The sequence below is a fragment of the Epinephelus fuscoguttatus genome, linkage group LG2 (assembly GCF_011397635.1).
Source record: "Epinephelus fuscoguttatus linkage group LG2, E.fuscoguttatus.final_Chr_v1".
NCBI lineage: Eukaryota > Metazoa > Chordata > Actinopteri > Perciformes > Serranidae > Epinephelus > Epinephelus fuscoguttatus.
Window position 1 is genome coordinate 372,024 of NC_064753.1, and position 24,165 is coordinate 396,188.

Sequence of the window (24,165 nt, forward strand, 5' to 3'; positions counted from 1 at the left end):
GAAGAATCCTTTCCTTTGGCAAATCTGCCATCTTTTGCTCCACCAATCTTCCATTATACCTCCTGCAGAAACCACATTCTGTTATGACCTTTCTCACAGCTGAGTTGACGCTTGTGACCCAGTACTTCCTTCTCAGTGTGGACAGCGTGTGATTGTGACCACTATGGCCAAGCTGCTTGTGAATGTGCTTCAGGATGAGAGTGGCAACATGTTGATCCTTGGAGAAGATAAGCGGATGTTTAGTTTCCTCTGGCAGTGAGCCCCTAGTCATCCGTCCTCCAACTCTCAGAAGCCCATTATCCAAATATGGGTCCAGCCTGTAGATAACACTGTGCCTGCTCACAGTAACTTTCCCAGATGACAGCGTAGCAATCTCTTCTCCAAATCTTTGTTGCTGGCAGTACTGAATGATAGCAAGCTCGGCCTCCAAAAGATCCGTTGCTGACAGAGCCTGCCCTTTTGGTGTGTCTGACCTCAGCTCCAAGCGAGGAATAGTAACACTCTTTAAAGGTGTCACTCTAGCCTTATCCATCAGGAACGTAACATGGATGTCATTTTTATGGTTCTGCATCCTAAGATAAGTGACGGCTCCATATCCTGCTTCACTAGCATCTGAAAAATGATGTAGCTGAGCATGTATGGGATGTCCAAAGCCCTTCAGTTTAACACAACTTTCAACCTTAAACTCAGACAGCATATCCAGGTCCTCCATCCATCTTGTCCACTGATGCAGGATGTCCTGGGGTATGGTCTCATCCCATCCAAAATTTCTTTGACAAAGCTCCTGCAGCATGATTTTAGCAGGTAACACAACTGGTGCAAGAATCCCCAGAGGATAATACACAGAACTAGAGACACACAACATTCCTCGTCTGGTGCAAGTCTTTTGTTGGACCTCCATCTTGAAAATAAATAAACCACTGCAACCCAAGAGTCTTTCGACAGGCAGTTTGTCTCTATCCAGATTAAGTTCACGCAGATCTTTAGCTCTGTGTTCCTCAGGAAGAGTTTGCAACATGGTGCGATTGTTGCTAATCCATTTGGTCTGAGTGAAACCTCCTTTTTGACAGAGAGCAGTGAGATTTTTGACCACGAGGATGGCTTCCTCTTCAGAGACCACGCTCTTCAGACAGTCATCAACATGAAAGTTCTCCTTGACTGTTTGCACCACTGCAGCTGGAAAGTCAGACTGATTGTCATCTGCTGTTTTCCTCAAAGTGAAGCTGGCACAACTGGGCGAGGACACGGCACCAAACAGATGGACAGTCATACGAAACTCAGCCAGCTCCTTGGTCAGATCTCCCTCTGGCCACCACAAAAAGCGCAAGAAGTCTCTGTCCTCATCCACAACCTTGACCTGATGGAACATTGCCTGGATGTCACCCATAATCCATTGCTCACTTTTTATCCACTGCTCATTATTACTATTATTATTATTTATTGCTGATTCTTATATTTTTTGTACTTTTTTCTGCATGCCTAGTTTTTTAAGTTTTTAAGGATGCGTTGCACTGCGTGAGGCAAATGGTGGTCACACCAGATACTGACTGGTTTTCTGACCCCCCCCCCCCCAATAAAGCAAAACTGCACATTTCAGAGTGACCTTTTATTGTAGCCAGCCTAAGGCACACCTGTGCAATATTCATGCTGTCTAATCAGCATCTTGATATGCCACACCTGTGAGGTGGGATGGATTATCTCGGCAAAGGAGAAGTGCTCACTAACACAGATTTAGACAGATTTGTGAACAATATTTGTGAGGAAATGGTCTTTAGTGTGGATAGAAAATGTTTTAGATCTTTGAGTTCAGCTCATGAAAAATGGGAGCAAAAACAAAAGTGGTGCGTTTATATTTTTGTTCAGTGTAGATCCTGGATACTTATAAAGCATTGGGACTTTAATTTGTGAAAGATACAGAGGACTACTGCCATATTTTCACCACTTTTTCACCACTTTAGTACTGTGTGAGCAGGGCTGAGGCACAGTGCAAGCCTTTTGCTGTGTCTGTGACTGGAAACCTGTGATTAGGACAAGGAAAAGATGGCAAAATCTGTGAGCTGCACAGAGTGTGAGCGAGTAACCGAGACGATAAGGCAGCTTCAAATGAGGAATGAAACGCTACAACAAATTTGTGAGAGTGAGCAATTCATTGACTCTGTGGCAGCTAACATACAAGGTGCTGATGGACAGACTGGTGTATATGGAAATACAACAAATGTGGAGCATAGCATCGCTGACTTGGCTGACACAATCCCATGGATATGTCCTAACACCACTGAATCAGCTGCAGAGGCTCCCAAACTGGCCTTCCCTAATGACCCTTCCTACTGGCACAGGACTGGTGCTCGACCAAAAGCATCAACTCCAGCCAGGACCTGGTCTGATGTCACTAGACGCAAAGGCAAATCCAGCAGGAAATCAGTCAAGTGAGCCCCAACGCTTACCCCTCCACTTGAACTCTCTCTACACAACAGGTATGATGCACTGGCTCCAAATGAAATATGTGACAATACCAACTACACTGAACCCAGGCAGGCCAAGGCTATCCAAAATGCAAGCAATAGCCCCAAAACCACTGCTAGACCCAGGGCCAGAAAAAACTATGCTAACTCCACACCTGAGAAGCCAAGGGCCAGGAGAAGTATCGCTAACACCACACCTGATCAGCCAGATACCATCCTGATCAGAGACTCAATAACCAAGCATGTAAGAATGGCAAAGACTGAAAATCTAACAGTGTCTGACACGTCTGTTAGGGAGCTAACCGAGCTGTTGCCAGTGATCCTCTCTACACACCCCAGTAACATGAGGATCATCATCCATGCTGGGTCTTTTGACATTCTACGAGGAAAAACTGGCTCTGAGATCCTGAAAAAAGACTTTTCCCCGCTCCTGGAGAAACTGAGTGACTGTCAGTCACAAAATGTGTTCATTTCTGGCCCCATTCCAACCCTGGGGAAAGGAATTGAGTCTTTTACCAGACTCCTTGCCCTGAATACATGGCTGACATCGGCATGCTTCACTCATGGGATAAAGTTCATTGACAATTTTAACATCTTTTGGAACTGTAAGGATCGCTTTCAGCGTGATGGGATTCATCCGAACATCACTGGATGCAGACTACTCGGGGCCAACCTACGTCATGCTCTTGGAAGGCCATACCAAAAAAAGAATGGACAGATAAGAGCCAAGGACAAGTACGTGGCACAGTGACAGACGGCCTGCATCTCTCCCCCTTCACCTGACCCTTTGCTCCACATCACCCAAGGCATTCAGAGGATGTCCCTGTCCCAGTCAGGGATCCAACAATCCCCTCCTGCCCTTCACCACAACCACCAAGGAGCCAACGTCGACCCCCCCCCCCCCCCCCCCAGCACCAGCGCAAACACTAAGGAGCCAACGTAAACCCCCCCCCCCCCACGCTCACCAATCAAGGAGTTAGTTAAAGCTGCCACACTAAAGCTTAGTCAAATTGATGAACTCTTAAATAGTAGCCCTAGACGTCATCAGTCAGGTGCCTGTCAGAGATGAGTCAGAACCCATGCCGCTTCCTTAAACATACCGGCAATCTTAAATAGCTGGTGGCATGGTCAAACACATCTTGTAATTGAAAAGCATCAGCTAGAGTCATCTCCAAGGTCTGTCATTCCTGTTTTGACTAGCATCAGGAAAAAACAATGTGTACTCGAAGCGCACAGCTACTCTATCTAATCTGACTCCAGTTATGCGTCAGCCACAGACTGTGTCAGACAATGTTAGTACACTAAATTTAGCTTTATTAAATATCAGATCTCTGGCTGGCAAGTCACTATTAATTAATGATTTTATTATCAAGAGAAACCTTGATTTTATGTTTTTAACTGAAACTTGGTTAAATGAAAACAACAATGCAGCAGTACTTATTGAATCAGCCCCCCCAAACTTCCATTTTATCAGCTCAGTTAGAGAACTCAGGAAAGGAGGTGGAGTAGCCACTTTATTTAAGGATGTTTACCAGTGCAAATAGTTGTCATATGGGAAGTTTGAGTCTTTTGAATATGTTGCACTGCAGTTGAGATCCTCCTGTCAAGCAGTATTAGTAACCATTTACAGGCCTCCAAAATATAGTGCACACTTTGTTGATGACTTTTCTAAACTATTGTCTGTTGTCTGTATTGATTTTGACTGTGTTGTTATAGTGGGTGATTTTAATATTCATATTGATAATCCCAAAGATGGCAGCGCGAAAGAACTTTTCTACGTCCTGGACAACTTTGAACTTTCCCAGCATGTAACAGAGCCAACACACAATAAGGGACATGTTTTAGATCTAATTATCTCCAAAGGGCTCAACATTTCTGAGGTTGTGGTGACTGATGTTGCCTTTTCTGATCATTACTGTGTTTTCTTTAAAATGGCCTTCTCCGCTGACACCAGTAAAAGTACAACAGGGGTAATCAGAAAACACTATATCAACGAAAACACCTGTACACTATTCACCCAGGATTTTATACCCACACCAGCTCTGCCCTCAGTCTCTGTCAATGATCTGGTTCATAGTTTCAGCTCTAAAGCTATGAATATTATGGACAATATTGCCCCCATGAAGGTCAACGTTGTCTCTGGTAAGAAAAAACCACCATGGAGGAACACCACACAGGTAAAAGCTCAAAAAAGAGAATGCAGAAAAGCAGAACGCAGGTGGCGAAAAACCAAACTCCAGGTTCATTATGACATCTATAAGGAAAGTCTGCACATCTATAACTTGGAGCTAAAAAGGGCGCGGCAGTCCTTTTTCTCTGAGATTATCAACAAAAATAACAACAATGCACGGACTTTATTTACTGTTGCTGACAGACTGACAAACCCATCAGGGTCAGTCCCTCCTGAACTGCTATCCACCAAGGCATGCAATGACTTTGCTTCTTTTTTCACAGACAAGATTTTAAAGATAAGACAGACAGTCTGTAACTCCAACACAGTGGCTATTTCACCTGTGCCTCATAAAACTACTCCAGTTAATTTGGCACTTTTTCACCCATTAAATTATGCTACTTTGACAGACATAGTTAGAAACCTTAGGTCCACTACCTACAATATCTTTGATGCCTTTCAGTCTGGATTTCGAGCACATCACAGCACTGAGACTGCACTTGTAAAAGTTTTAAATGACATTCATCTGAGCAATGATGCATCAAAGATTTCGGTTCTGGTATTACTGGACCTCAGTGCTGCATTCAACACAGTTGACCATAACATACTGCTCGACAGACTAGAAAAGTTTGTGGGACTTTCTGGCACTGTGCTAAATTGGTTTTAATCTTATTTACAAGACAGGGAATTCTTTGTGTCACTTGGCAATTATGAATCTGTGCGAACAAAGATTACATGTGGAGTTCCTCAAAGGTCCATTCTTGGGCCTCTTCTGTTCAACATCTATATGCTCCCTCTTGCTCAGATTATGGAATATAATAACATCTCCTACCATACTTATGCAGATGACACACAACTTTACATAGCAGTGTCACCAGATGACTACAGTCCCCTATATCTACTAAATAAGGGCATTGGCGAAATCAATACGTGGATGTGCCAGAATTTTCTACAACTAAACACAGAAAAAACTGAGATAGTTGTTTTTGGCCCCAAAGAACAAAGATCAATAGTCAGTGCTCACCTTGACACCATGACACTAAAACCTACAAATCAAGCCAGAAATCTTGGTGTAGTTCTGGACTCAGACCTAAATTTCAATAGTCACATTAAGACAATTACTAAATCAGCCTACTACCACCTTAAAAACATAGCAAGAATAAAAGAATTTCTGTCTAAACAAGATACAGAAAAACTTGTTCATGCTTTCATTTTCAGCAGGCTGGACTACTGTAACGGTGTCTTCACAGGCCTGAGTAAAAAATCAATCAGACAACTGCAGCTCGTCCAGAACGCTGCTGCCAGAGTCCTCACCAACACCAAGAGAGTGGAGCACATTACACCAGTGCTTAAATCACTGCACTGGCTTCCTGTGTATCAAAGGATAGACTTTAAAATCTTGTTACTTGTCTATAGAGCACTAAATGGTCTCAGGCCTAAATACATCTCTGATATACTTGCACGTTATGAAGCATCCAGACCCCTCAGATCATCTGGAACAGGTTTACTCAGTGCTCCCAGGATCAAAACCAAACAAGGTGAAGCAGCCTTTAGTTTCTATGCTCCCCGCCTGTGGAACAAACTTCCAGAATATCTGAGGTCGGCTGAAACTGTCAACTCATTTAAATCAGGGCTTAAAACATTACTATTTACTGCAGCTTACCAGTGAACTAGATATGTAACTTACTGTTAGGATAATCTGTAGCTATTGTTTTTATATTTGTCTGCTGTTGCTTTTGCTTTATGTTTGCTTTATAAATGCATTTTCTGAACTGTTTTTCTTGCTTTTAGCTTTTGTTTTTAGTCATCTATTGTTCCTTTAATGTTTTATCTTAACGTATTTCCCTTGTAAAGCACACTGAATTGCCTTGTGTATGAATCGTGCTATATAAATAAAATTGCCTTGCCTTGCCTTGCCTTGTGAGGCAAATTGTGATTTGTGATATTGGGCTTTATAAATAAAATTTAATTGAAAATGGCATTTTCAGACTGACGAGTCACCTGGCTGAATGACGCTGTCCATCTGTGCCTATGTCTTAGCTGTCAAGCGAGTTCTCAACTGATAACTGCTAAATAACCTATTGTGTTTTACATTAGCTAGGTATGTCAACTAGTGGTTAACACTAGCCACTCAGGTTATCTTTGCTGTTGTTTTTCTGAGGCCAGCTGCTAACACTACCTAGCTACTTGCCAGTGTAGTAATAAGAGATACATTAACGAGAGATACAGCAATTATTTACCTGATAAAAAAACACATTATAGGCAGGTGCAGCATCAGATTCTATTTTTAATGTATTGGAAATGGTCCCATTTGTTTCTTTGGCTTGAAAAAAATTGTAATTAACTCCTAAACTCAGAACCAGTTTAATTTATCATTAGGGACTCACCTAAAAACAGTTTATGGGTGGTTGCCATTTTGAAAGTCCAAGATGGCCGCCACAAAGACTTTGAAAGAAATGGATACATTGGTTTTGGAGTTTGTCACATTCTAAACTTTCCAAAAATGTATAGTTTAGCATAGCATAATGTTAGCATTACTGTTCAAGCTAAGCAAGACTATTTACCTTTTGTCATTGCATATGTCACATTGTTGATTTGGTTTAAATTTGTTGTTGTGATTGCTTTATGATCAGGCTACTGGGTAATGTTAGTGGCTTCACCACTGATAAGTTGGTATTATTACTAATTATAGGAAAATATTAAATCCTTAACAAAAACTGAAATTTCTTCCACATATCAAGTCTAAACAAATTAATCGAGATTGTGACTTTTTTCCTCTTTTGAGAGGGCACATAGGGAGTTGAACCATGGGGTGTGAAGATATCCATACCTTGGACCAGTCTCCAGTCTTCCATTCGTAACATCTGGAGTGGTCCTCACAGTGCTCCTCTTGAGCAGGCTGGGACAGAGGATCACAAAGACCCTGAGGGTTTGTACATGACACCATCCGTTTGCGAACACCTTGACCACAGTCTGATGAACACTGAAGGAATAGATGGAAAAAAAGAATTGGTATAGAAGAGTGGAAAAAAGCGTATTCTTTCTGTTCCTTTACAGTAGTTGCCTGATATAGTTCTCCCATAAAAGAGCCACACCTTGGCACTGGTTTGCATATCTGTGTGGATGCTGATCCAGCATTCAGACTGTTCTCCTATTCTTCTTCTTCATTATGCTTTTTGGTTGCTAACTACTTTTCCATACTTTCAGTGACCATCCAAATACCAAAATGCTCTTTGAGGACAGGTGTGCTTTCACTTTTATTTCTACCAGTCATACTCTTTAAAGGGATAGTGCACCCAAAAATAAAAATTCACCCATTATCATTTGAATTCTGTTTTTAGCCTCATTGTAGCCTGCAGCTCTGTTGAGCTACATTAGGGTCAAAAGTTTTGTACTTGAAAAAATAAAATTTGAAACTGAAAATTCATGTGTTGATCTTGAATTTTGAAAAATACAACAATGTATTCAAAATAAAAGTAAGTGTACGAAACGTTTTTTCAGGTTAAATATAATTTTGATTCACTTTGGTAATTATTTTGAATGAATAATTTATTTTCACTTTTCACTTCCATATATATTCTAACATTTGAGGTCTTATTTTTTTCAGTTGCATGTTTTATCTTTTCAGATTCAGATCTTATTTTTTACAGTTTCAAATCTTATTTTTTCACTTTCAAATCTTTTTTTCACTTTCAGATCTTTTTTTTTTCAGTTTTAAATCTGGTTTTTTGAGTTTCAGACTTTTGACCCTGATGTGGCGTGGGGGGCGTGGCATCAACTGAGAGGGGTGTGGAATCATGAGAGACAGTGCCTTCAGGGAACGTAGGAACTAAAAAAATTCTGACTCAACATTTATATACACCATATTCATGTGACTGGCCGTGTAAAAATTGATGCCAGTGACAAACTTCCATTTAGAAATCTGTTTTAGACAGTACTGAGCACCAATTGCAGTATAAGAGCGATGAATTATGCCAGATTTTGCAGTTCAACAGTCACATTTTAAGTGCTGATATGTCCGATTTCCACATAGCACTGTGAACGCAGCGTAGTGTCTGTTTTGCTTGCGATGATGGCATCTGGGGCCTGTATCACGAAGTGAGATCAACCTTTCCTGGGTTACCCAGACCTATCCTGGGTTGACTAACCCTAACAATGGCAATCAGGATAATCGGTATCACGACGCTGGATATCAACTCGGTAACTCAACCCAGGGTTGCTTTATCAAGAGCCGTGAACGCGCAGGCAGCGTGCCAATCACAATCATTAGAGAAGCGCAGCGTCACTTAGCGTCCTCACAGAGCGCCGTATGTGAGGGAAAAAAAAAGTATTTCTCGTGAGGATCAGAGATTAATTCTACTAAAATATGAGGAGGAGAAAAGCAACATTACAGAAAAGGCCAACACCGTGGCAGCTGCAGGAGGAGGACACATGCGTGGCAACGCATAACGGGATGAATAGCTAATGTTTAGTTTTAGTTTAGATTAGTTTATTTGCACATAATCTTAAAAACAGACAGTATAAAATTTACAAGATTAAAAAAAGAAAAGTGCCGGAGAGGTTAGAAGCCACTAAAAGCTTATCAAAGAAATTCCCCTGTCAAAACAGCAATGAAATCACATAATAGAGAAGAAAAAAAACGGGTCAGGAAAGAATAAATAGAGGAGGAGAGAGGGAAAAATCAAGACAAAACAAGGTAAAAAATAAAAAGATGTGTAGGTTAAATTACTCATCACTGGTTCAAGTAACTACAGTACCTGTACCTGTACATCTGACACTGATCATACCCTTGAATCCCATGAAATCAATGCTGCGCAGATGAATTGCGTGCATTACAATTATTGTCTAACATCATTGCGTCTGATAAATTGGTCTTCTTTGTCATAACGTTAGGCCTATATATGCTACAATAAAGCTTAAAGCTGACGCCACAATTAAATCATATCAACACCAAATTGATAGTCTGAATACAATCATCCTGATATTGAGCTGTGTTAGAAATTAACAGCTGCACAAAAATATACCTAGTCTCCCTCTTTAAAAAACAAAAAGGAAAATCCCTCAAACACCATGAAGTGTAGACATGATAGGCTACTTTCCACATTTCCAGCAGCAAAGCTGTCAATTAGGCCCATTATCTTTAACAGGGATCATTTCCTCCAACAAAACAAAATGTTGGCACTAATTAATGGTGCTATTAAGTGTCCGCAAATGATCAGTTTCTTTCTTATGAAGGACTTCTTTCCACTCCTTTTTGAACAATCTTTTCATTGTCTGTTGTTGTTGCTTTCTTTTCTTTTTAAATGTTCAAAATAAACTTTCAAATCAAAATCAATCACATTAATTGAACTTCCCGTCATGACTGGGCTGCATTTCTGTCAGCGGAGTCATTTTTTTCCGAACAGCTGATTGGCCAGTGGGTGGTGCTTTTTATAGGATCAGATTCAACCCTGAACTTACCCTGCTCCGGAGCAGGATAGCCATTCAGAGTAAGTTACCATGGTGATCTACCCCGATAAGAACTGAACCGGCTTTGTGAGACCGAAAACCCAGGGTTAACCCTGAAATTACCTCGCTAAGGCATTAATCCTGCTTCGTGATACAGGCCCCTGGTCAGTTGAGTCAATCTGCTGGAGCCCATACATCCAGCACACAGGTGAGAAATGTTAACTAAGTTTTGGGAAATCATAACAAATATTAAGGTGTCGTTTTTGTGACAACATACATTTTCACAGCTCCATCGTCATGGCCCTGTTGATACTTCTACATCCAGACGTGTCCCCTGGAAGAAACCTTTTAGGATTGTTTCCTTTTCCCCAAGCTCATAGGTTTCATCCAGGGGACACGTTTATTGGATGAGGAAGCATCAACGTGGCTGTGATGATGGAGTTGTGGACAATCACACTACGGACGAGCAGTATGGAGGTATTTTGTGGTTTCAATTATGTGTTTTTGGACGTTTGAATCTGGGGTGCCGTAAGCCTCCATGAGGTGGAGTTGTGTTGCTACCCCCTCTCCCCTTGGATCTCCGCAAGTGTTGTGAGGACTCTGAAACTTCACCTGAGCCTCCATCTGCATATGGGTGAGTAGATAATGGGTGAATTTTCATTTTTGGGTGCACTACCCCTTTCAGATAATAAGCTTTTTGTCTGTGTTTTAGTGCAAATCTAGTTTATTTTGGGTATCACTTACTGTTCATCTTGATTACTAAATCTTTGAAGATGTGGCATGATGCACTTAACGGGCCATATCTCTTCAATGCTAAGTTGGATTGCAATCAAATTTGGAAATGTTGTAGACTACAGTCATAGCACAAGTGTGGGGAATGCCACATACATATTGCAATTCTGTTGACTTAGATTAAACGAAATTTGGTAACCAAGTTCTCCATTAGCTTGTGCATGACATATTTGACCACAAGAACCCCACCTTGTGACCTTTAGTAAAACACTGCCATACTAACCGGTGCTTCCTCCTCAGACTCCACTTCACTCAGCTGCCCCACAGATCCGCTGCCTCTCCCACTTTAACCTCAATAACAATCCGGAGCTAGCTGGGAGCGGCTTGCGAGGCGTTAGCCGCAGCATGACCGGAGGTAAAGCACAGCCAGTTAGCCTCCGCTAGCTTCCCAACTAGCCCCGGCTCTCTGTTTGGATCCAACTGGAGCATCGAGCCCTGGTTTGTTATTCAGGTTAATGTGGGAAGAAGCAGCGGGTTTATCAGGCAGCTGAATGAAGCTGGGTGAAGTGGAGGCTGCGGAGGAAACACCAGGATGGGTTAATGTCTGGAGCTTGAGTTATTAGCGGCTCGGTCCCAGCAATGGGTCAGGCGTTACGGTTGTGTTAAGTGAGTAAGTTAGCCTGGCAGCCCAGCTAACATTTTCAATTAGCATTGTAAAATGTAGCCTCACGGGCAGCCTGGCAGGCTTGCGGGCAGTTAATATATTTGCTGAGATGGAGGCGAGGCTCAGTGACCAGAAGAGCTGATAGAAGCGCTCCATAGCTGTAAGTTACTCCAGTAGCCGGAGGCAGCCGACTCGGCTAGAGACATCGCCGGATCCCAGCTAGTGCTAACACCGGGAGCTAACGCTAACGTTCCTCCTCTTCTCCGTGAGTGAGAGCGATGTTTTAGCCTAGCGGGCAGCCCGCAAGCCTGGCGGGCAGCCTGGCAGGCTCTAGCCGACTCGGCGTTAGCGTTAACGCGTTAGCTCCCGGTGTTAGCACTAGCAGAGTAGGCTGCCACCGGCTGCTGGAGTAACTTAACAGCTATGAAGCGCTTCTACCAGCTCCTCTAGTCCCTAAGCCTCACCTCCATCTCAGCAAATATATTACATTTATTACAGGTACCATCATCATTGAAATAGGCAGGGGAATAGCTAAACACAGCAGAGACTGAGACATCGCTAACTGCTAGACGAGGCGACTGGGGGGTGGAGAGCAGAGGTAGAGGGAGGAGTGGCTCATGACACACTTTTGGTCTACAGGCAGTGCACAACAGCAAACCTAGTGGTGAAACAATTTCGCTTTTTGCCCCTTTAAGGAAGTAAGTGGTACTAACCATTTCTTTCAGATGATGTGTCCTGCTCATGTCCCTGCTGACATTCCTGTCTCTATCTGTGCGTTCACACTGGACGCGAATTCGCAAATTCGCGCGTCAAGATTACATACAAAGTCAATGCAAAGACGCGATTAGACGCGAATTCGCGCCGGGCGGCGCGATGGACGCGTCTAGCGCGACGCGATGGACGCGATAGACGCGATAGACGCGATGGACGCGGCGCGATAGACGCGAAATTCGCGTCCAACGCCTCATCGCTCGAGTTGAAAATATTGAACTTTTGAGGCGAATTCGCGTGACTCTGTACCGCGAAAGCCAATCAGCATTGAGATTCTCCCGACGTCACTGGCGTGTGTCAACAACAATAAACTGCTACTCAACGGAGACAGATGGACAGGCGCTCCGCAGCTGAAATGGAGCGGCTGTAATTGGTGTCCTGCCCGGAGATCCTGGCGCCAACCCTCGCCAACAGGTCCTCAAACTGGGCCCCAGTCAGCCTGAAGTACCGCTGAAAGCGGCTATCATCCAGACGGAGTTCCTGGAGGAGGTGGTGAAACTCGCCGAGCTGGATGCGCTTCTGCAGGATAGGGTGAACCCAAAAACGACGGCGTTTGGCCCTCCGACGCTTCTGGGACTTCCAGAGGAGGTAAACAACAAAGCAGCGATGGTGGTTATCTTGCCATGGTCGTCAGTGACGTCTTGACGCCCCGACGTCCCGTTGTTGATGCCGAGATGAAGGAGAAACTTATCATTGCGGTGTGCGGCTACCCGGAGCTATATGATATGCAATTCGCTTCACTCGCGTCCGGTGTGAACGCACAAGAGGCTGTAGGGGATTTTTAAAGCTGGAGTGATGATACTGTTTTAACTAGAAGATCTAAGAAATCCGGTGGTACTAACCAGTCATGCAAGCTTGTTGGCTAGGGGGCTAAATAACGCTCCAAAGTAAGGCTAAATTTTGAGAAGAGAAAAACGGTATGGCCATTTCAGGGGTCCCTTGACCTCTCACCTCAAGATACCTGACTGAAAATGGCTTCTATGGGTACCCATGAGTCCTTCCTTTACATACATACCTACTTTATGCTAGTCCCATGCAGTTTTTGGGATAAACCATGCAGTTTTTTACATGCAGTATAAATGTGTTAATTTTACCTGTATTGTATTTGAATATTTCTGCATAGAGACAGAGTGCAACACGTCATAATCTGAAAGGCACGCCCCCAAAGGGGACACTAGGCCTGCTTTCCCCTCACACTTTCCCCCTCCGTTTCCATCCTGTTGATTTTTCCTTAAGTCCAAATGCCGAAAAGTTGCTGTGTGGTGGGCTGCACGGCCAGTAAAAACCCAGAGCTTAGCTTTTATCAACCTTGTAAAAGACAAAAGTGGATACAGACAATAAAACGTGAGGCTTCATCAGGGAAGAAATTGTGGGATCCTGACACTCCCTATGCCTGTGTGCAGCAAACACTTTGTCAGACCCTCCAAATGTATTTTTTAGAGTAACAGCTAACTGTATTTATGTATGTTAAGCTAAAGCATTGACAGTATGAATGCAACTTTTGTTATAATTGTGCCCAGCGCTCCGCAATTCAAGCAGTCCATTCCAGCGGTCCGCTCTAGCACTTCTATCAATCTACCAGCATGTAGAGGCATGTCTCAAAACAACAATGTGTGCCGGTAGTAGGAGCAGGCTGACAGCTGAGCATGCTGAAATGCTCATCTTCTTAAAAAAGAATCTCCACATCATGTTTTTTCCAAGACGAGCAAGGTAAGGAGAAGGGATACTGAGGTAGACCGGCAATATTAAGCTTATCAATATACCATTGCCTCTCTGGTAGGCATAGCGTGCTAAAATAATCCTTTGCCATCTTATTATTAGCTAATTATTAGCTAGCTATAGCTAATAATTTAAGCTAGCTAGCTGGCAATTCAGTTGTGGAGACTTGAAGGCACAGCTGCGGAGGCAGAATGACAGCGAACATGCGAAGAAGCGGAGGGGAAAGCGGGCCTCGTTTCCCCTTTGGGGGCGTGGCTTTCAGATTATGACGCATTGCGTTCTTTCTCTATACTGGGGTCCTTACACATTCTTGGAATTGCATAAATTGGGTAGGACCTGAAAGCTAGGGCTCTTGTGAGTTCAATTAGCCCAGTTTTATGCATGTGTAATGAAGTTAGTCCCCATACCGGCCATTTCACTGTAGAGAGACCTTGTCTTTGAAACGGACACCAGTGTATAAAATGACCTGTTGTGACCACTAGGATAATCACAGCCTCACGAAACTACAGCCAAACTAGAGACCTCAGACAGTCACAGGATGGATGGTTTTCATAGTTATATTGACAATAAGCAGATCTCACAGCAGTTTTCAGTACGTGTCGGTAGAGGTTCTCAGTCATCCAGGTCATTGTAATCTCAGTTCTCAGAATTAGAGAAGCCTCTTGGATGAGGCAAAACATCTTCAAGAATCTCAAACAAGTCCAGTTGCCTACAATATAGCACTTAGGATCAGTTTCCGGTACAGAAGTGCTTGGTGTCTACTCGCCATAAAATGCTGTTCTTACAGGAATCTCCAAACGTCAAAGGTTTTTGATACCACATAATAACATGGATTTTTCTGTGGTAGTCCCCAAGGTTTTGGTGTCTTAATGTGGTATTTTGGAGGAATCGTTGACAGTTTTTAGTAATTCTCGAGTGGTAAAAATTGCTTGAATGACTAAATAACTTACACACAGTGCTGTGCTGCATCTCGCATTAATCTTCAGGGCCCGGTATTTCAAAACTTGTAATCTGGATCAGAATAACCTGTATAATGAAATCCTTTTCTCAGTCAGGGATCAAGGTGATCCTGCTGACTTTATCTGGGTATTTCAAAACATTGGCAGGGTGGATCACTTTGATCCCAGTCTGACTGGATACGGATTTCCAAATCTCACGACTCCGCCCCTGGATCTGAAACATGGCGGACTACTTTACGAAAGGAGCAGTTGGTAGCACAGCTTTCACATCAGAATGTAGGTTTACCGATATCTAATGTGTAGCGTTTTTAAGACCATACGAAGGCCACCCACCATCTCATGTGAGCCAGCTATTTGAATTGTCACATACTTAAAACTTGGGCGTACCGATCTCTAATAGCGCCAACGTCATGCTAACGGTAGCAAACACGGCTGCATTGACTTGCATGTTAAGTAGCTAGCAGGCTAGCGAGGTAGCTGGCTTTGTTGATGTATTTTGCGGTCTATGGTTTAATTTAAAAGGGAATTCATCTGAAGTACGTCATACATGAACTCTTTAAACACCAACCTGTTCAGAGTTTAACGTTATGTTATTGCCAACCCAGCGGACTTTAAAAAAAAAAAAAATTACATGTGTGCAGAGCAGACCGTATAGGAAAAATGTACAGTAGCCTACTAGTATGAATTATGCGGTTCATTCAGAAGTGTCAGAGGATTGAGTTTGGGTATGCTACAGTAATGCTGGTGATATGCTTTTCCGTACTTCAACAATTTCTGTGACTATTGTGGATTCCTGACAGAGAGGGCGGTGAGACAAATTGAATTGGCTGACGAGCAGCTCAAGCTGACGCTGCTTCAGCAGAGAGAGACAGAATTGAAGATAAAACTTATGGAAAAGAAGCTCACCTCAGACCTGTGAGCAGTCTTTAGGGACTGTGACACTATTTTGATTTACATTTTGGTCCTAATTGCTTTTTTAATACTTTGTTTGAATTGCCATGTGTTTATTATGTTAATCCCTGTGTTGTTTCTTGCACTCTCTGTCAGAGGCGGTCCTGGCTAGTTTTACACCCTGGGCGAACCATCCCTCGCCTTCTCAGTTGCTGGTAAGCCGTTATCTTGCACCGCAGAGCACTATGAGCCTCCGCTGTATTCCTGTCTGTGACCCCCGTTCAACCCACAACCGGCAGGATTCGAGCGGTAGTCTAGAAAACTAGCAAGTTTTTTTTTTGTTTTTTTTTTTGTTTTTTTGGAGGGCCCTCACATAGATTGCACCCTGGGCGGTCGCCCACATTGCCCATAGCAAAAACCGTCCCTGTTCTCTGTAAAGAAAATAATGTGCTATACAAATAGATTTGCTTTGCATTGCATTTTCTTTCCTTGCGTTTGTCTGACCACAAACATATGTTGAATGTTTTGGTACAAACAAGCTACAATGTACAAGGCTACAAGGTGAAACTAGACGTTGAGAAATAGGTCTGTTTTTGTTACTCTCATTTACAACAGTTTCAGGAAGTATGGCCAAACAATATTTTTCTATGCTTGAAATTACTTACAACTAAAACACTATTTTAGATTAAGTGTAATGAACATCTTGAATAACAATATCTAGGAGAAGTGGAGCTGAGGCTTTGTCAAATCCACCTCTGAGGTGGGATCCAAGTAATCCTGAAATGTGGTAACAAATTGATCCAGATCTCTGCCTTAACTTTGAAATACTCAGTTTTCAGATCAGATCAGGATTTAATCCAATCCGGCCAGGATAATCCTATCAGATCACTTTGAAATGCTGGGCCCAGGTGATGTACACCACTTCTATGTGGCATATAGTGGCTATTTAAACTTGCAATGGTTTTTAAAATGTGAATTCTTTCTCTGTCTCTCATCTTTAATCTATTCCACTTTGAATTTCTATGACTTCTTCATATTTTCAGATATAGATACCATTCAAATGTCAAACTATTAAGCTCTTTAAGGACATTTCTGCTATCACTCTGCTTCTTTCCACTTTTTAAATATATTGTGCTTTTTTAATCATTTCTTGTGATGGCAGAGCATACAAAGCATTATTTTCTTTCAGCCCTTTGATTTCCAGCTTTCACAGTATTACAATTTAGCTTCCAGCTTTCAAACAATGTTTTTAATCTCTTGGCATCTTGACAAAGTGTGCGGGGATGATGTTTTCTTCATAGGCAAACCAGGAAGTTAATATCACACTGGTTCCCTCCATAAAAAGCCACTAGTTTTGTTCCATTGTATTTTGGATTATTGCATAACCTAAGTATTTTAACCTTGTGTGTACAAACATGCTGACCCTTCTTCCATCTGGACACCCCTCTATAGAGACAGAGCACAATGCGTCATAATCTGAAAGCCACGCCCCCAAAGGGGAAACGAGGCCCGCTCTCCCCTCCGCTTCTTTGCTCGTTCGCTGTCATTCTGCCTCCGCAGCCGCGCCTTCAAGTCTCCACAACTGAATTGCTAGCTAGCTAGCTAAAATTATTAGCTATAGCTAGCTAATAATTAGCTAATAATAAGATGGCAAAGGATTATTTTAGCACACTATGGCTGTGTTCGGAACCGCATACTACATACTACATACTGCCATACTACATACTGCCATACTACATACTACATACTCAATCAACAGACAGTATGCAGACCGTTTACACTGTAGCATACTACATGATAACCCACAATGCATTCCGCTCCTGCCCGGACTGAAATCAGCCGGCCTTCAGCTGATTTCACTTAAGCTCTAAACTCTGTAAATATATAACTTTAGCAACATTTGAAACATTTTTAGGCGAGAAAGTAGCCGTTTAGATCCACAACGTGTTGAAAACATGACCAAATAACAGCTAATTACAATTCTGTTCGGACGATTTCGGAGATTTCGGCGCTACTCAAGCTAGCCGCAGTGAGCAACGCACTTCCGGTTATTTTCACAAAATAAAACACCCGTTGCCCTTTCTTATACAGAAAACCATAACGATAAAATTTGTGCTTTTACTTTGAAAACGGGAGGTGAACCTACCCTTGATGTAGCTAGCTTGAAACCGCCCGTTTTGACCGATCTCGTCCGTTAACGGAATTTGACCGTACAAAATGCCTCACTGGAGAGTCCTCTCAGCTCTGAGACGAAGATCGCCCGCCGTCTCGGTACAGAATGATGCTCGCAATCGACCTGGGATTGTTCGCAGATGTAAGTTTCTTTTTTAATCAACTATAAATCTAATCATAATATACAACGCAATATAACATACCTCACAGCCTGAAAATTGGAGGGAAAATGTACATCAGTGAACAACAAAGTCGTTGTGAATTGAATGATTTCATTAAGTTTAATAAGTTATAATATATACAGTAGTAATACATATGAATAAATAAAACCAACTTCTTGTTTGTCCTGTTCGCGGCAAGGAAGTGACGATCGATGATGTCACATTACGTTGCATCTTGGGTAATTTGAGTGTGAGTAGTATTGTCATGATGTATACTCAACATTTCTGGCGAATCTAGTATGCATCCGGGAACTTCTCGCATATTCAAAATCGCATACTGCGCAGTGTAAACACACTGCATACTCAAAGAGTTAGTATGAGTAGTAGGTAAGTATGCGGTTCCGAACACAGCCTATGCCTACCAGAGAGGCAACGGTATATTGATAAGCTTAATATTGCTGGTCTACCTCAGTGTCCCTTCTCCTTACCTTGCTCGTCTTGGAAAAAACATGAGCAGAAATCAGTCAGTTAACTAAATCGACCACTACTCCCCCATCTCCACATTCTCCCCTTACAGCAGTCCGAGCATGATGTGGAGATTCTTTTTTAAGAAGATGAGCATTTTGGCCCCTTGCTAAGGGCCATCCAGTCCCTGTACCGAAGGAGCATGAGTCTGGTTCGCGTGGCTGGCAGTAAGTCGGACCTGTTCCCGGTGAGGGTTGGACTCCGCCAGGGCTGCCCTTTGTCACTGGTTCTGTTCATAACTTTTATGGACAGAATTTCTAGGCGCAGCCGAGTGGTGGAGGGTGTCAGGTTCGGTGATGGGAGAATCTCGTCCCTGCTTTTTGTGGATGACGTGGTCCTCCTAGCTCCATCGAACAGTGACCTCCAGCTCTCACTGGGGCGGTTCGCAGCCGAGTGTGAAGTGGCTGGGATGAGAATCAGCACCTCCAAGTCCGAGGCCATGGTCCTCAGCTGGAAAAGGGTGGATTGCCCACTCCAGGTCAGGGGGGAGGTCCTTCCTCAGGTGGAGGAGTTTAAGTATCTCGGGATCTTGTTCATGAGTGAGGGTAGGATGGAGCGGGAGATTGACAGGCGGATTGGGGCAGCGTCAGCAGTGATGCGGGCGCTTAACCGGTCCGTTGTGGTGAAAAGGGAGCTTAGTCAGAAAGCGAAGCTCTCGATTTACCGGTCGATCTTCGTTCCAACCCTCACCTATGGTCACGAGCTCTGGGTAGTGACCGAAAGAATGAGATCGCGAATACAAGCGGCCGAAATGAGTTTCCTCCGCAGGGTGGCTGGGCTCAGCCTTAGGGATAGGGTGAGGAGCTCAGACATTCGGGAGGGACTCGGAGTAGAGCCGCTGCTCCTCCACATCGAGAGGAGCCAGTTGAGGTGGTTCGGGCATCTGGTAAGGATGCCTTCCGGACGCCTCCCTTGGGAGGTGTTTCGGGCTTGTCCAACCGGGAGGAGACCTCGGGGCCACCCCAGGACAAGCTGGAGGGACTACATCACCCGGCTGGCCTGGGAACGCCTCGGGGTTCCCGCGGAAGAGCTGATGGAAGTGGCTGGGGAGAGGACTGTCTGGGCTTCCTTGCTGAGGCTGCTGCCCCCGCGACCCGGACCCGGATAAGCGGAGGACGATGAGTACGAGTACGAGTACGAGCATTTTGGCATGCTCAGCCGTCAGCCTGCTCCTACTATTGGCACACGTTGTTGTTTTGAGACATGCCTCTACATGCTGGTAGATTGATAGAAGTGCTAGAGTGGACCGCTGGAATGGACTGCTTGAATTGAGGAGCTGGAGCGCTGGGCACAATTATAACAGAAGTTGCATTCATACTGTCAATGCTTTAGCTTAACATACATAAATATAGTTAACTGGCCCTAGACAAGGCTAGATTTTTTAAAAATCTAGCCAAAATAAAAGCTATCAAATGGTAACAGGGATTTGTTGGGAGGGCTTAGACAAGACTGAATTTCAAAATAAAAGGTCCAATATGGTAACATTAGTTTACCAGACCACGCAAACACAGCAACATTTTCAAAATAAAAGGTCTTTGATTGCATTATAAGCAAATTTAAAGCTTTTTTTTTTTTTTTTTTTTTTTAAATTCAATACTTGCATTGAATTGAAAAATATTAAGTCTTCAATCTACTCTTTAAAATCCAACTACATTTCATGCTTTTCTCCACAGACTTCATTTAAGCTTTAAAAAGGTAGCAAAGTAATTATTCTTCTACAGTACACATTTAAGTTTAATGCCTTTCCAACAGGTCACAGTGCAATTATGCTTCTTCCATACATTTTTCAATCAACTACTGCTTCTGCATACTGTCAAATACAGAAACTTAAAAACTTAAACTTAACTTAGAAACCATGCAAATGTTAAAATGTGATGCTCTTTAAAAAGCATAAAAGTAGCAAAACACTGAATATCTTAAATGACCTTAATTGCTAAGCATTTCTTCCCTTCACCTTTTCAGTTATTTAATTTTAACTTCCACCTTTGACAGTATTTCAGTTTAGTGTCAAGCTTTTCTAGTAAATTATTTCAGCTCTTAGCCTCTTTATGTAATTCAATTCAGCTTCAGATTCTGGAAGTTAAACAGTTCAACATGCTGGTTTTTCAGCAGGACGGTACAATGCATCTGCACTTTAAGATTTGTGTATTTTGCAATTTATTGTAGCTTTCACATAATTTCACACTCTGTAGGAAATGCACCTTTTAGTTTTACAATTAATTTTATTAATTTTGACATGAGCCATATTTATACTGAAATAATTCCACATTTGCATTTTCAATCTTTGGAGTGTAGCTCATTGTTGGGCAGACATCACTCAGTATGCCAATGCATCTATACTGCTTTGCTAATTTAAAGAAGTGAGACAAACATACAACTTTTTCTGAATCCATGGCGGCAAAGGAATATGTCAAGTTGAGGAATAACTTGGCAAGAAAAGGACAGGGGAAAAAAGTACTGCATATCCAAAAAGGAATGAATTTTCAGGTTTTACTAAATATTTTATACATTTAAATGGGTTAATATTGGACAAATTTGTAAAAATGAATGTGGCTAATTCCCAAATGCTGGTCAATAATAAAAAAAAAACAAAAATCTTGAAAACTGCAATCTTGTTTTTTCTTCAACAATCATAATCATTTAATGGAGGGGGCTCTCTTTCTCTCTCTGCAAGAATTTAAGAGCATTCATGGATACACTTCTAAGATTAATTGTTAATAGGAAGCAAGGCCCAGAGCCTGCAATGGTTTCACATGACATCAGGCACAGTGTGTGTATGAAGTACCTTGGACCACTCTGAAGCCTCCCACACAGTAAGGCAGAGGCGGCCCTCACAGCCCTGCAGAAGAGGAGGTTTTCCTCCTTGGCAATACAGGTCCCTGGTGTGGATGAGTGAGCCATTCTGTAGATGGTAAACACAAACCACCTCTCTCTGCTGAAGACCTTTACCACATGTGACGGAGCAGGGTCCCCACTCTCGTGTCACCCACCTGAGAAAAGCAAGTGTATATTTGCTTTGTGTCTGAATGGGAAGATGGTTGAGTCTAAGGGTGTTTTCACATATAGTAGTATATAACAGTATATGAACCGAACTCAGTCCTCTTAAAGTGCACCAAAAAGTGCACTTTCAAATTCTAATTTGTATAAGTCAGAACAGCCTGACAATGCTTCAGCCCTTATGCATATATTTTTCTCAGATCTAAGACTATCAAAGGCTACAGAAGCTCAAAAACCACAGTTCAATTCCCCAATCACAAAAGATGAAGCATTACTGGCTTTTAAATCTATGCCATCTGGAAAGGCCCCAGGGCCAGACGCATTTGGATATGAGTTTTATAAAGAGTTCAGCAATATTCTCTTAAACACTGTGCTGGCTCTGTTCAACCATTCATTTGAAAATGGGATCCTAAATCAATCACTGAGGGAAGCTAATATCTCTCTTATCCTCAAGAAGGGAAAATGCCCTGACAAGTGCACCTCTGACAGGCCAAGGACCCTTCTCAATGCTGACCAATAATTGCTCTCCAAAACACTAGCCATGTGTCTTGAAAAAGTACTACCTCACATTATTAAGGAGGACCAGAACAGCTTTATTATAGGCCAGAACTATTGTGATAGTATGACAAGGCTTCTTAATATTATTTAGCTTTGCCAGGACTTCAAAGACCCTGCCCTTGTGCTTTCTCTGGATGCTGAGAAGGCATTTGACCAGGTTGAGTGGTCTTACTTGTGTTATGCATGGAAAGGATTTGGGCCGGGAGACACATTTGTTAGCTGGGTCAGGGTTCTTTACAATAATCCAACAGCGGCAGCTCTGACAAATGGTCTGAAATCTAATAATTTTCCCCTTGATTGCAGGAATAGACAGGGTGACCCTCTCAGCCTATTGCTCATTGATATTGCTATTGAACCACTGGCACAAGCAATAATGCAAAATGCTCTTCTATCAGGTATACTTGTTGTTGTGAGAGGGAGCATAAAATTTCATTGTACCCGGATGACGTGTTAATATTCTTATCGAGACCACAAACCTCTATTCCCTGCTTGATCCAAGTCATTTCAACATTTGGCACTTTTTCAGGGTATAAATTTGCAAAGTCTGAAGCTATGCTGCTGGGGTTGCTTACATCCATCCCAAGCCTTTAAGAGCCCTTTCCTATCATTGCTCACCCGCCGGTTTTATCTACTTGGGTGTGTACATAACACCTACATATAGGGACACTGAGGAAGGAAGGTCAGATTAGTGTACAGCACAATGCACACCATAAAACAATATACAATGATCAATATACACAATCAGTGCAATAATAAATCTCCATTATGTAGCAAAGCATTTGCATACTCCCATCTCAGCCATTAAAAAGTCTGTGACTCGAGTTTTAAAATCATTAATTGAAATGAAGCTCTGAAGCTTCAGAGTTTTTTGAAGTCCATTCCAGGCTGAGGGAGCAGAGTACATGAATGCCCTCTTCCCAAACTCAGTGCGAGCTCTGGGAACTGAGGCTGATAGACAGTCCTGGGATCGCAAGCTGTAAGATGGATTGTGTGTGAAAGTGAGGTATGTACAGAGGTATGAATGTAGTAGGACAGCCAACCTACCTTAGCATACAGAGTACAGTGATGGGTGTGTGATTTACAGCAAGTAATAAATCACCAAGATAAGTAGCATCCAGCATGAGCAGTGACGTGGAACAGGCATTCATATACAATACATCACCATAGTCTAGCAACGGCAGAAAAGTTGCAGCAACAAACTTCTTTTTAGAGATAAAAGAATAACACAGTTTATTTCGAAAATAGAAGCCCAGCCTTACCTTTAGTTTCTTATTAAAATGAACATCCTGCCTAGACTACTCTACTCTCTTCAAATGATCCCTATTATTATTATTATCAAGGTGCTTAAAGGCTGACTGAGTTCATTTATCTGGAGCAAAAGGAAGCCCCAACTTAATATGTCAAAACTCCAAATGGTCAGCTCTGATAGGGACTTAGATGTATCTAATGTGAGACTTAATCAGTTGGCAGTACACCTTCGTGTTAGCAGATTGGCTCAAATATGACCCAGCCTCAATCTGGCTCGATATTGAATCCTCTCAGTCCAGATGCCCTTTGTGGAATCTGTTGTTTCTCAACAACTTTAAGTCTGTCAAGGACCTGTACTAACCCTATCACTTTTATGTACCTTGAAGGCCTGGAGATCCATCCATATAATAGAGGGTCGTGCTCAAGTAATATCTCCGCTTACCCCTATTCTCAACAACCCAGAGTTTGTGCTTGGCTGTCAAGACCAGGGCTTTAAAACGTGGTACATGCAGGGGGCTTACTAAATTTGGGGATTTATTCAGTAGCCAGATCTCATTATCTTTTCAGCAGTTACAGTAGTGATACAGGTTATTGAATTGTGAGGTTTTTTTTTTTTTTTAGATATTTACAACTCAGACACTTTATTGCTAAAGATGCCACATTAATAATCAGTCAAGACGTTGTCTTT

At 42.5% G+C, this 24,165-nt stretch overlaps 1 protein-coding gene across 1 annotated transcript in view; it reads right to left on the minus strand.

The window, feature by feature from the left end:
• The window catches only part of adamts17 (ADAM metallopeptidase with thrombospondin type 1 motif, 17), a 499,826-nt gene that overhangs the window by 53,160 nt on the left and 422,501 nt on the right, over nucleotides 1–24,165 (minus strand). Inside the window, exons 20-21 of the mRNA XM_049602805.1 lie at nucleotides 21,460–21,664; nucleotides 7,463–7,615 (exon numbers count right to left, since the gene is read on the minus strand). Coding sequence (XP_049458762.1) covers nucleotides 7,463–7,615; nucleotides 21,460–21,664 — 358 coding nt within the window. The remainder of the gene's footprint in view (nucleotides 1–7,462; nucleotides 7,616–21,459; nucleotides 21,665–24,165) is intronic.